At 33.8% G+C, this 14,081-nt stretch overlaps 1 protein-coding gene across 2 annotated transcripts; it reads right to left on the reverse strand.

Annotated features, from left to right (window-relative positions):
- Positions 1–6,601: 6,601 nt before the first annotated feature.
- Positions 6,602–13,995, reverse strand: LOC100369729 (ER membrane protein complex subunit 6-like). Of its 2 annotated transcripts, XM_002739298.3 has the most exons (6): positions 13,836–13,995; positions 12,329–12,386; positions 10,116–10,218; positions 9,335–9,427; positions 8,906–8,925; positions 6,602–7,145 (listed from the first exon to the last, which is right to left on the reverse strand). In XM_002739298.3, exons 1-6 carry the CDS (start codon positions 13,861–13,863, stop codon positions 7,115–7,117), a joined length of 333 nt encoding a protein of 110 aa, XP_002739344.1. In that variant the 5' UTR covers positions 13,864–13,995; the 3' UTR covers positions 6,602–7,114. The 2 variants fall into 2 exon arrangements, with proteins under 2 accessions (XP_002739344.1, XP_077869237.1); XM_078013111.2 differs by lacking the exon at positions 8,906–8,925 and having other exon boundaries at positions 13,836–13,963.
- Positions 13,996–14,081: the final 86 nt, after the last annotated feature.

The following is a 14,081-nucleotide window of genomic DNA, read 5'->3' on the forward strand; positions in this document are numbered from 1 at the left end:
ATTGGAGAAAAAATGGAGAGAAAATACATTGCCAGACTTCCTAATATTTTTTACAACCTTGAAAGCATTTTTCTTCGGTTATTGGTGATTGGTCAGCGAAGACAGATGAAGCTTGAGCCACTGTTTGCCTATGAACTGTGTGCTGTGCCTGCATCAATCATCGATGAGTATGGTTGTCTTCGCAAAGGTAGCAAGTCAGAGCTGGTTAAACGACTAGCTGTGCCTAAGACATTGCCAACATCAGCTGATTTTGTCATCGTTGATGTTTCACAGTTGTTCTACCATATTGTATGGCCACATAGGGGTAGTCCTTCAGATCTAATCACATCCATTCACAGACGTTTGAGTCATTACCCAGCTGCTACTGAGAAAATCATTGTCTTCGACAAGTACCAAGATGTCTCTGCAAATGATCATGAGAGAATGCGTCGGGCTGGGGATATTATTACCGACTATGAACTTTCTATCACAAGTTCTTTACCCAAACGAGATGTCATTCTGAAAAGCAAAAACAACAAGCGGAGACTTGCGAGTATGTTGCACACCTTCAGTGTTGAAGACAATGTGACAATGGATAATCATATTGACAGTGCATTTGGTCATGATGAGGCGGATATAACTATGGTTTCCTGTGTCCTCGTGGCAGCTAACTCTGGAAAGGCTGTAATACGTGTGCTTAGTGATGACACTGATGTGTTTGTTCTGTTAGTGTATTGGTTGTATCGAATGGACCTACAGTGCAAAGTACAGATAGAGCGTTGGTATGGAACAGTCCTGAATATTAATGCAACCTGTGCTAACCTAGGCCAAAAATGTCTGCAACTCCTGGGAATGCATGCTCTCAGTGGGTGCGACACGACCTCATATCTGTATGGCAAAGGCAAGATTGGTGCACTGAAAACTTTGCTAGCAGGGAACTTCCCAGGTTTAGCTGATGTGCTGGGTGAGGTGGCTGCCACAGATGATCATTTGCTAGAGGCAGTAAAACCCTTCCTTCTGGCTCTTTATGGTCAGCTGCCAGGAACTACTATGGAATCTGCCCGCTTTACATTGTTCACCAAAAAGAAGAAATATCCTAAAGTGATGGCCCTTCCTCCAACAACACCCAACCTCTTGCAGCATGTTTTAAGGGCTCATTTACAAATGATGTTGTGGAAAGCAGCAGACGATCAAGTTCCACCTGTTGAGTCAGCTGATATCACAAAATTTGGATGGGAGATCCAGGATAGTACCCTAGTTCCTGTCAGTGCTAAGGGTGACCCAGTACCGCCAGAACTAATTGATGTGATTCGGTGTCAATGCAAAGCACAAGGTAAAAAATGTATCACTGAGGCATGTGGCTGCCACAAAGAACATCTTTCGTGCACGTCATACTGTAATTGCTCTGGTGAATATGGCTGCTGCAATCCATACACGAACAGACGAGATGTTGAAGTTACAGACGAAGTGGGTGTGGACATGGAGGATGCTGTGGAGACTTTTCAGGATAATGTAGACCAGGATGCTGAGGAAGATTTTGATGATGATGCGGAACAGGAAGATTTGGAGAGCAGTCTTTCTGATCCTGATAATGAGTGGGAGCATACAGATATTTAATTTCAGGTATAAAAGTTTAAGACTATCTACTTATTGTATTATTTTACACTTATTATGAATACCATTTTTGTGTCATGTAATTACAGATTTCACAGAAAGAAAACATGAATAAAGTTAATTATGAATGTTGATAAATTTGTTATTTTTATTTTGTGTTCTAATCTAAGCTTCGCCCTGGGCTTTCACACATGAGATTAACCAGCAAAATAACACCAGGAATAAATTGCATACACAGAAAAACCATTAAAAAGAGGTATTGCACATTATTCCAGGACAAACGGGTCAAAAGTTAAATTTTCCAGATGACGTTTGGTGGCCATCTTGGATTATGCAAATTGCCCAATGTTGCAATTTTGGCAACCAAGCTGAAATTGTTCTTTGGTTCCATATGAATGTAAATCAATAAAAAAACTTCATAGGAAACAACATTTCTTGGTTTAGTATTGGACAGATAGAAATGTCAAACCGACTATAAAGATATCATTAGAAAATGAACAAATCTGATAGAGGTCCACATGTAGTACCTATATATGTAAATATCAAAGCAATTGGACTTGCGGTTTTTAACAAGAAGTCGAAAATATCACTTTTTACCAAAAATGACAAAATATTCACCAAAATTAGAAAATTAAAGATATCATTAGAAAATGAACAAATCTGAGAGAGGTCCACATGTAGTACCTATATATGTAATATCAAAGCAATTGGACTTGCGGTTTTTAACAAGAAGTCAAAAATATCACTTTTTACCAAAAATTACAAAAATATTCACCAAAATTAGAGAATTAAAGATATCATTACAAAATGAACAAATCTGAGAGAGGTCCGTCCACATGTAGTACCTATATATATAATATCAAAGCAATTGGACTTGCGTTTTTTAACAAGAAGTTGAAAATATCACTTTTTACCAAAAATGACAAAAATATTCACCAAAATTAGAGAATTGAAGATATCATCACAAAATGAACAAATCTGAGAGAGTTCCACATGTAGTACCTATATATGTAATATCAAAGCAATTGGACTTGCGGTTTTTAACAAGAAGTTGAAAATATCACTTTTTACCAAAAATTACAAAAATATTCACCAAAATTAGAGAATTAAAGAAATCATTACAAAATGAACAAATCTGAGAGAGGTCCACATGTAGTACCTATATATATATACGGTAATATCAAAGCAATTGGACTTGCGTTTTTTAACAAGAAGTTGAAAATATCACTTTTTACCAAAAATGATAAAAATGACATGCTCCTAACGGGTAGTTATGAAATCTAAGTTACATCGTTTTGTTTATAGTAATATAGCATGAGTACATTTTGAGAGATATTTCTCTGGAACATCATTAACATGTTTTAAAATCATTAAAACAAAATGGTCTGACATTTTTAATAGGATTGTCAAACCAATACATCTGTATAATTATGACATGATGTATATGAATATATAAAATTTGAACATCAGTCAAATGTCAGAGATATGGTACTAGACCCACATTCACTAACACAAAATGGCAACCAGTCAGCCATTTTGAATCTCATTTGAGAAACAAAATGACGTGCATCAAGGTCCTATAATATCCAATGTATGTACCAAGGATGGCCAGAAATGCTGGATTTTGATGATTTTTAAGCACAATCAAAGAAAGCTTAGAAAGAACTCCCATGTGCTGAGAGTATTGGAGACACATTAAATATAATTTGAAATTACTTAGCTGAAAACTAATTATGCAAATCAGAAAATTAATATGACCAGATTTGAGTGTAAAACTAATGAGGTCTGCGCAATGTAACAGAAAATCTATGTCTCCAAGTTTAATTGAAATGTGATTAGAACCAAAAAACCAAAAAATTATGAATTATTATGCTTATTAGGGAATTAATATGAACAGATTTTTACCCCAAACTAATTAGGTTTGTACATTGTCCTAGAGCATCTTTGTACTAAGTTTCATTGAAATGGAATAATTATTACCGTGAAAACTCCAAAATTTCGACCCCTCTAAAAATTCGAACGCCTATTTATTTGCCGGGTTTCGGTGTTTTATTTACCTCCAAATTTTCGACTCCACTAAAAATTGCCGACTCATTCTTATTCGAAAATTGCGATCAGTTTTAGTTTTCCCCCAAACGAAAAAAAAAAACGATGTGAGCGTTCAAACGGGACCTTCCTCGAAGGCATGAATCCGGGTTTCTGATTGACTGAGAGATTTTTATTTTATTGGTAACGAAAATATATTCTAAATAAACGAAGTTTCAAATAAAAACGAACACAAAAATCTCGGCATGCTGCGTTTCTGAATTGTTGATTATTACTGTACTCAGTAGTGATTATAATAATGTACACAAAATAAATTTGTTGAATGGTTATGAAATACAAATAAAAGTCAACTTAGTTTCATCGTAAGCGAATGATTCCGGTCTCGTATAAACGTTTGATGCTGTAGGATATCCGCCATGTTCTCTTAGGTCAAATAGGTCAAATCGCTAATTAACCAATCAAAAAGCTGGATGATGCCAACGTGTTCAAATTACCATAGCTTATTTAAATAGATTGATGTTGTAGTACGATATTTTGGCTTGGATTTTGATGCGAAAACGGCATGATTTTTTTTAAATAAAAAAATTAGTTGTTTTTAAAAAATAAACTGGTCATCTGAAGAATAATTTAACATTGTTCACAGTGATAACAGCTCATTCTCGAAAGGAAGCTTACCCGCTCACGCTAGTCACGATAAAAATCATACACGTGTACTCTTGAATAGACAAACGTCAATGACTACGGTAAAACTTAGACTCTATTTTAGCCGGCAGGATTGATTGAAATGTCCGAAAAATGACGCCAAAATACACCTTAAAAGTCCCATTTTATTTTCTTAAATCCCATTTTATTTTTTAATCCAAGGGCGAATTTACGGCAGAATTTGGTCCCTCAAATAACGGACACGTGAGCTTTGATTCTAACCGGATACATTGCACTGGGTCGGGGAGATAGTTTGCTAAACTTCCATGCATCTTTTGTCCAATGGGTACCTGTACTTCGAACATTCGCAAGTTTTTCTAGGTAGTGCGAGACAGCTTTGTCTTTTGACCTATTAGTTTTGTGCTGACCTCTTCTCCGCGTCTTGATGTTTTGTTTTGCTTGTCATAATACTCACTGATTGATGACTTTGTTTAGATTTTGAGTTACAACTCGGCCACGGCCTTTGCTTTTACCGTGAAACATGAGGAAGTTTACGTCAATTGACGGACATTGCATTTTTTAAAAACTAATGAAGCACACTGTCTATCATCCCCATTTTTTCATTTGCTGATTTCTATTCTGAAAAATTCGACCGTCCGAAAATGCACCTTAATTTTGACTCTAAAAACACGTCACATATCTAACACCAATTATTTAAAACCGGTCGAAATTTTGGAGTTTTTACGGTACTTTAGATATCAGTGTGGAAGCTTAAAATTGGTTAATTGTGCAAATTAGGTAATTAATATGTACAGATTTTAACCCACAATTATTCAGGTCTGTCTATTGTCCTACAGCATCCATGTACATTCATTGATATGTGATGTATAGTACCTGAGATATCAGTGTGAAAGTTGGTTAATTATGCAAATTAGGTGATTAATATGCACAAATATTTACCGGAAACTAATTGGGTCTGCATAATTCTAGATTCATTGAAATGTGATGATTAGTACTTTAGATATCAGTAGAAAAGCTGAAAATTAATTATGCAAATTAGGTAATTAATATGCACAATTATTTACCCTAAAACTAATCAGGTCTCTGCATAGTCCTAAAGGATCTATGTACCAAGTTTCATTGAAATGCGATGATTAGTACTTGAGATACCCGTGGAAAAGCTGAAAATTAACTAATTATGCAAATTAGGTGATTAATATGCACAAATATTTATCGAAAACAATCAATCTCTGCATAGTCCTTGAGTATGTAAGTACCAAGTTTCATTGAAATGTAATGCTAACTACTTATATCAAATGCTGAAAATTAATTAATTATGCAAATTAGGTAATTAATATGTACTGATATTACCATAAAAACTATCAGGTCTGTGCAGTGTCGTATGACATCTATGTACCAAGTTTCATTGAAATGTGATGATTAGTACTTGAGATATCAGTGGAAAAACCGAAAATTGACTAATCATTATGCAAATTAGGTAATTAGTATCCACGGATTATTACCAAAAACTAATCAAAACCTAGCATGAGTTCAGAGCATCTATGTACCAAGTTTCATCAAAATCCAATGAGTGGTTGTTTAGATATCAGTGGAACAGTCATGGAACCACTAAAAAATAGCTAATTATCATGCAAATTAGGTAATTAATATGCACGGATTTTTACCAAAAATTAATCAAATCTGCGCATATGTTCAGAGCATCTATGTACCAAGTTTCATCAAAATCCAATGAGTGGTTCTTTAGATATCAGTGGAACAGTCATAGAACAGCTAAAAATTAGCTAATTATCATGCAAATTAGGTAATTAACGAGCATGGATTTTTACCAAAACCTAATCAAATCTGCGCATTGGCCCAGAGCATCTATGCACCAAGTTTCATCAAAAACCGATGTATGGTTCTTGAGATAGCAGTGGAACAGTCGGACACACATACACACACACACACATACACACATACACACATACACACACACATACAGACACACTAACTGCAAAGACTCCCATTTTGTGCTTCGCACATGGGAGTCAAAAATGACAGTGATTGTATATTATGTAAGATGTAAGTGTTTGAATGTAATCAGTACAGGCATGTCCAAGATACAGGTCGGACACAGAGTAGTGCCCGAAAGGGAACTAATTAGTTAATTAATTAGTAGGGTCTGGATTTTTCCAAAATTATATCATGAGCAGATATTCTTGAAAATGTACCAGTATATAGTAGAAAATGTAGAAATAGATGATGAATACCACAATTATCCTAGGCATGCAGAATATAACGCATGTCAAGACGAGAGTAATTGAATTTTTATGTGCAATCTTTAATCATATTTGCTGCTAGTCAGATAAAAACATATAAAACTTAGCACAAACAATTTGCTGCCATTTTTGCGTTAGCATGATGTAACTGACGAGGTTTCAATTCCTGCAAACATGAAAGTTATGATACTAAAAAAAACCTTTAATTTCAAGAGACAAATGAACAAGGACATTTTTTTTTTAAATCTGAAGCAGTGAACATTTTACTTGAATCTTTTGATGAAATGCATCGGATAAATGACATAGCAAGTGTACAGACAAAATAAAATATGTGAGTAGTGATGGAGTGAGAAGATTGTTTGTGATTTGCAAAAAGTAAATTATAAATGCTATAAATCCGACAGATGGTATTTGCACATAACAGATATACTTCTTTTATTGGTCAAACACTCCCCAGTCTCAACCCTGTATGAAAACAGTAGTATTGCAGGAAACATCAGAGGGTCCAGACGAGATCAAATAACTTGACTGAAAATTGGGCAATCAATGAGTCTTCAATACACATGAACCATACCGTATAAAAACCTAGAAAAGTCAGTCAAGGAATAATGCAAAAAAATAATGTTCAACACACAAAGCAGCTTTTGCATTATTGTGACTTTCAAAATTCATTTTCATTGCATTGCATTGGCGTCAGTGTCACATCTCATCAAAGTGGCAAATTATTAATTTCAAACTTAAGGAAGAAAATAACTGCTTTGTTATTTCACATGAGCTGACTAATGATAAAATATTCCGTCTACATGTAGTAGTATATACAAGAACTTTAATTGTTTTTAAACCAAATAGGTCTCAGTTTCACATGTACAAATGAAGTGAAATGCTTGGTAAAATGTTCTTAATGTGGCGGTCTATGATCTTATTATGTTTAATTGTTGCTGTGTTGATGTCCACAGACAATTCTATTTTCGCCAAACAAAATAAGAGATATCAGTTTGAAGTACGAGATTACTAATACATGTATGTACAACATTTGGCTGCCAAATGTTTAATGCGTCCCTCAAGTTTGTGAACAAAATGAAATGGTCGGGTAAGACGATGAAATGGTCAAGCAACACACTGAATATTTGCTGTCATTAAGCCCTGCCCTATTCTACACACCCCATTTAAATAAATGCAAAATATATGCAAAGTAGCTTTCAGATGAGGGCAGTCATTAAGACCAAGATTTTGCAATTTGCAACTGTGTACCACACACTAATAAGACTAAAAACATCTGATTTTTACTCAACTTGCTCACCCTTTTAATAATTCCCCAAGCAAGCAATATGCATAATAGCATTTACTTTTGACAATTGCAGTTACATTTTTTAAATGTTATTCCAGTGTTGCACTGTAAAAAGTAGTAATTCCTACATGTTTTGAAATCAGTTTTATAGTTATTTTTTAATAAGCCATGACATCATATATACACATATACTTTTCATCTGTTTACTTTTGTGTTGCAGTTAGATTGATTGGTAACAGTATAAATACCTATATACTTTGTTGTATACAAATAGGTGACAATGAAGCCAAATATGGGAGACCGTATATGAAGGCAGTACTGCAACTGCATGTAACACCAAGTTACAAATTATAAAATTATGGTTATTCAGAAAGACGTCAAGGCTGCAAGGACTAAGTACAATTTTAGCTCTGAGGAAGTCTGCTACTCACCAGCAATGTTGAATGACAAATGAATCTATCACAAAGCAGTATTTCAATACATAACAGTACTAGTAACTTGTTGGAGTTGTGTAATATAGAAAAACATACTAGTCCCCACTTACCTATACCACAGATGTGAAGACACACTTAGATTCTGGTTATACATGTAGTTCCAGCTTCAGATCAGATAAGTAATTACTTATCAAGCATTGGAATATGAATATGAATCTGACACAGAAACAGGAATCTGAGGTTGGGAATCAGGATGTGGGAGAAAAACTGAGGTTGGAATCTAGATCTGAGACAGGAATCTGAGGTTGGAATCTGAATCTGAGGTGGGGAGTAAGAATTCAAGGTTGGGAATGAGGATTTAGGAGAAAAAAGTGAAGTTGGAATCTGGATCTGAAACAGGAATCTGAATCCTAGGATTGAATCTGAATCTGAAGTTGGAATCTAAATATTATGGACTGGAATCCAAAGTTGGAATCCAGACTTGAATATGAATCTGAGGCCAACTACACTCTACTCATTATATGCCTGACATATTAACCAAGAATGCTAAATAAGCTCAGAGTCATAACTGACATGACAAATCATATTGAAGTATCATGTATACAGATAAAATATAAGGATACGTCCAGAAAAGAATATATGTCTGTAAATAATCTGGTTAAGAGAAATAAAATTTAGTACATGGATGCATCATTAAAATAAGTATGATAACTGTGGATGTCATAGTTGGAAAGGTGAATAGTCTCATCTTTTTGGTCAACTACTTACATTTCAGTGGCGGTTGGATCAAACTGATTAGTGTTGCAGACACTTTCAAATACATGCATTTTAAAATTTCTGTTCGCAAAATGGCCACAAGTCAGCCATATTTGATCAAAATGTAAATACATGTACATACATTGTACGTATAACATTCTGGAATGTCTAATAGTAAGTTTGATAGAAATTGGTGAATGCGCATCTTAGAAATGTGGATGGTGAGACACAAAGAGGTCAAATAGTCTCCATTTTTTTTGTCATCTCTGTACTTTACAGATGTAATAAAAGGATACAAATAATCCACCCATAAAACCATTCGTTAAAAGTGGCGTCCTTGATATAAAATATTTCTTCCAGCCACTACCTGCCTTTACAACCAACATTATCTGTAACAAAAAAAATGATTTATAATGAACATTTTGTACAAATTTCTGTTATGTGATAAATAAAAATTATGTTTACCAAATACCAAATGCATTCACTAGTAGAATATACCACATCCCCACTCAAAAAACACAAAAAATTATTTCATATTTATTGACCCATCAGATGAGAATTTCATGTCAAAATTTTATCAAATATCATCCTAATAATATTCAAGAAGTCTACACAGTATTTAAATATATCAACAGCATATCTCAATAGATCATTTTCTGTTTATTGCAGCTTGATTTTGCCTTATGCATGAAATCATGTAACCACGGACAAAAAAGTTCATCATAGTGACACATGTAATTAGGACGAAAGTTTGTTTGGAGTATTTTTACATTTAAGAATGAACTATGCACATTTCATGATGGTCAATTTTGATGAGAAGGTATTCTGATACAAAAAAAAAAAATTCAAGCTCAAAATCAAATTATTTGATTTTTGTGGCATATGTTCAGATAGCGATATTCATGCATAACGCAAAATCTTGTAGAAGTAGTTAACATCATCAATTATGTATGCATTTTCATGCAGGTTTGGTCAACTTGTCAACGATTCAAGCAGACCAGATTGAAATCAAATATCTCCTCGTTATTTGTCAATTAAATTGTCAACCTCACACCTCATAGAACAAGGCATACTTACAGACAAACATAGTGACGTGATAAGATAAAATATAAACCCATACAAGCCAGTCAGTCCCAGTATACCAGCTGTTGCACCGGACAGAGCTGACATTGATGTCCGACTGTGAAAACAAAACATACTATACATGTATAATAATATACCATAGTTATCAAAGTTCAAACTCTCTCCCTACATTTCAGCCATGTTTGTGTTTATACAATTCTGTAATACTGTGAAATACTTTATTTTAGGAGGAATTAATTTTCACTGAAAAGACATTTTGGGTGTTTCGTATAGAATATATTTTCACTGATTTTTGACAAGTTGAATGTAAAATATAGGAAAAAAGGTATATTCGCTGGATTTTATTTTCACTAAATCATTCCTTCAGCGGAAATTAATTCCAAACAAAAATAAAGTATTTTACAGTACATGTTTCAAAATGACTTTGTATTAATAATCCTTTGTTGTCTAAAATTACCCAGGACTGTGAGTAATGCATGCCAGATTTTCTTGTTATTTACTATAAAACAAATGCTTTTAGATATCATGTAATTTTGCTATTTTATGATGTAGTTAATTGAAAAGAAAAGAGAAAAAAATATTCCTACAACAAGATTGTTGGCACTTTAGCATTATTAATTTATGCATAGTTATAAATTCACTTAAAATGTCATGGTTCTTGTGTGCATCATACAATACATATTGTTATCAGTGCAAGTATGTCCTGGTTAATAAGGCAGAAATTTACAGTGTTTTGAAAACTTTATTAAACTGATTTTAGTGAGTCAGTGAAATTTGTAGCAGTGAAGATTTTACTGGGATCATAGCGACGCAGAGTCTCAGTGATATTTGTGAAATGTTGTCCTACAAAATTTTATTACCGATAGTATATCAAATCATGAGAAAAAATTGAGGTTTATTGATATGATGTGTTGGAAATAGAGCATTTTCCGTTCACTGCGAGAATCACGCATTATGCGTGAAATCGAACGTAAAAACAGGACAAACAAAGGTCATAGCGTCGTCAAACATCGTGTGGGATTCGACAAACGCGAAAGTATTTTGGAGGACATTTCCATGCTTAATAATGTGCTGTACACATTTGATGATAGGCAACTTCAATCAACAAGGGTACTCGAGAGCGATATTCCTCTGTCGAAGATTGGACTATCGATGTGAGCTACAAAATAAAGAAATTCAAGTTCAAAATCAAATCGTTCGATTTTTTGCGGCAGACGTTCGACACACGTCTTTCATGCAACTCGCAAGATCTCGCAGTTGAACGGAAAATCACCTATTCCTGATCTAATTCAAGAGAAGTTTCACAAAACATTTTTGAAAAAAACAAATTGCTTGATAATGATGATTTCCATGCCATGTTTTGCATAACAATGATTGAGCATGAATACAAGGACCTTTTTTTTCTAACACTGAATTCATAGAATACATATAATAACTATTTTTTTAGAATCAATTGGATGTGCAAGTTAATAGAGATCGCGGGTTTTTACAGTGTGGTATATAAATTAGCAAATAAAATGTTAGGACTTTATTTCAAAGTTAGTCCAATTAGCAGTTTCAAATTCATATTTAGAGCAAATATTACAAACACTTAAATCTAATAATACACCCAAATAATCTCATTGATCATACAATTAAAAATGTTAACACAAACAAACAGAATAAAAGATACTTTTTAAAAATCACAATTTACGTTTTTAAATACATTTCCTATGTTACATAGTATAGGGAGAAATAGACATTTAGTTCATTCCTAGAGGGCGCTAGTTGCATGTTACATATTCATATTTCATTATTGAACTTGCAGCATTTTTTTCAGTTGTGAATCGTTTCTTATTAAGTTTAGCACTAATGTTGTCTTCATGCATTATTATATAATAAATCTCAAGGTCTGTTGGTGACAGTGTGACTACATTCAAATTACTTGTGTACATGTATGCAGTGTTTCATTGAGCATCTACAGTAGAGACAAAACAAGTTTCATTAATACCTTGAGCTATGTAAGATGGATTAGTTTTACCAAACTGATGAGCTCACTTACAAAATGGTAATATTTTCATTGCTGTATAGCAATGTTTTAACAAAAAATCGATGAACATTACAGCATTGCCCACTATTCTTAGGATGAATGTACGATAATAAAAGAATGCTATAGATATGTTATGTATATATAATGAATTAGTCAGTAGTAGACTATTGTTTCTTACCAGTATTCCATGACAGATCTGTTCCCCCGAAGGGAAATTTCACTATAGGCATGTGGTTCTGAAAATATAATATATAGTTTCATGTATATTCAGCTGTTCTTATTGTTTTACCAGATATATTTCAAATTTGTAAAAATGTAAATTCAGACATACAATTAAATATAAACACATCTGATGCTGTGTTCTATCTCATATTTATGATAATTTGGTTCAACTATTTAGTAAATAATGTACTGCTTTGAAGATAATCCTGCCATAGTCTCTCATTTTGGATTTTGTTTTATCATGTTTGAAAAGCACCAAACACATAAGACAATTAGATTATTACTTTATATACACATAAATGTAATTAATAAATTCAGCGTTGACAGATGTGACAAATGTAACTGAGGTGTGACAAATTACATAGTTGGTATGTGTCACGTCATTAATTGCATGTAATTATTCAAAATTAAATTCACTTTCCAGCATATCATAAGTGGTTATTGGTTGTCATATTATTCTCTAAGACAGACCGGAAACGAGACAAAAACAAAAGATTTTTCAAGTTAGCGTGGGGGAAATAACGTTGCTAAGTATTATCATCAGGGAAAGCTATTGTTTAAGTTAGTCTGTGATTGGTTGCTGGCAATGTTTGGGGGATTTTGACCAGTTTGTGACGTAGACTTGACTTAAGGATACAAAGTGAGACAGCTCATTCATGGCAAAACATCTTTAGAAATATCCTCCAGTGACCAAGTAATAGTCTTTTGACAACCAACTGAAAATAGTTTAACTGTGAAAGGCCTTTACGATTCATTTTGAGCAGTGATGATATATAAATTCTGTATGGCACTACCTTGAATCCTGCTCAACTCGTGTGTGAAATAAAAACTCAATGGTTCCAGTTCAGACACTTCAACGTTCTATAGTTACGTCAGGTATATTATTAGTAATTATGAGTTTGCACAATCTACAAAACGAGTTCACTATTCGACTCATCACACCAGTATTGTTGGTTGAAAATGAAATATTAGAAACATTTTGCAAACAATTTTGCAGCATGTTTGCGATTATGTAATTCTTTTATTTGAACAGTTTGAAATTAATAGTCATCATGTAATCAAAAGACAACTACAGTCTAACTCAGCTTCAATAGTTACAATTGTCTGTATTGGTTGGAATAACCTATGTTGCCGGAACGAAGCAGAATTTCGTGTAATTTGTTGTATACTGATTGAACAATTCCTTTGTCTCCAAAAAAGTGTATTACGACTTATATTCCGCTGCAAATCCTAGATTCTGATTGGTCAACCGGTCTAGCCGTCGAATATGTTCGCTCGCCAGGCATTGCCTGCTACATAATACAAAAAATATATTGACATGTCGCTAAATGAACAAATTACACTAGGTGTCAAAGATCAAATAAAATAAACTGTCCCTGAAAATACGCCGAACAAAACACAATCACTTTCACATCGATAACACATCTGTGGATATTTGAGGTCGATATTTGATACAAAAATACCTTTTTTCACTCCTCTAGACGTCGCCATCTTGTTTGTTTGTTCGATTTCGTTACTCCATCAAAGTAGATCCCCCTAGCTATTGTTTCACCATACCGTCGCGTACACAGACTCATACAAGTATTTTTACACGATCACAAAAAAAATACTGTTAGCACACTTTGGAAAACTCTTCTGTGAAACACAAATTACACGATGTCGAAGACATGTGAATGAAAGGTCAACGTAACTTATGTTTTACTGTTAAC

The sequence above is a fragment of the Saccoglossus kowalevskii genome, chromosome 4, assembly GCF_978046115.1.
Source record: "Saccoglossus kowalevskii chromosome 4, keSacKowa6.1, whole genome shotgun sequence".
NCBI lineage: Eukaryota > Metazoa > Hemichordata > Enteropneusta > Harrimaniidae > Saccoglossus > Saccoglossus kowalevskii.

Bases quoted from the DNA above. Each gene is read 5' to 3' on its own strand.
- LOC100369729 (XM_002739298.3), bottom strand. From the start codon at position 13,863: ATGGCGACGTCTAGAGGAGTGAAAAAAG. The intron at 12,387-13,835 runs GTATTTTTGTAT...TTATATTTTCAG, and splicing joins GTCTAGAGGAGTGAAAAAAG to AACCACATGCCTATAGTGAA. The intron at 9,428-10,115 runs GTAAGTATGCCT...TTTTTGTTACAG, and splicing joins TCACGTCACTATGTTTGTCT to ATAATGTTGGTTGTAAAGGC.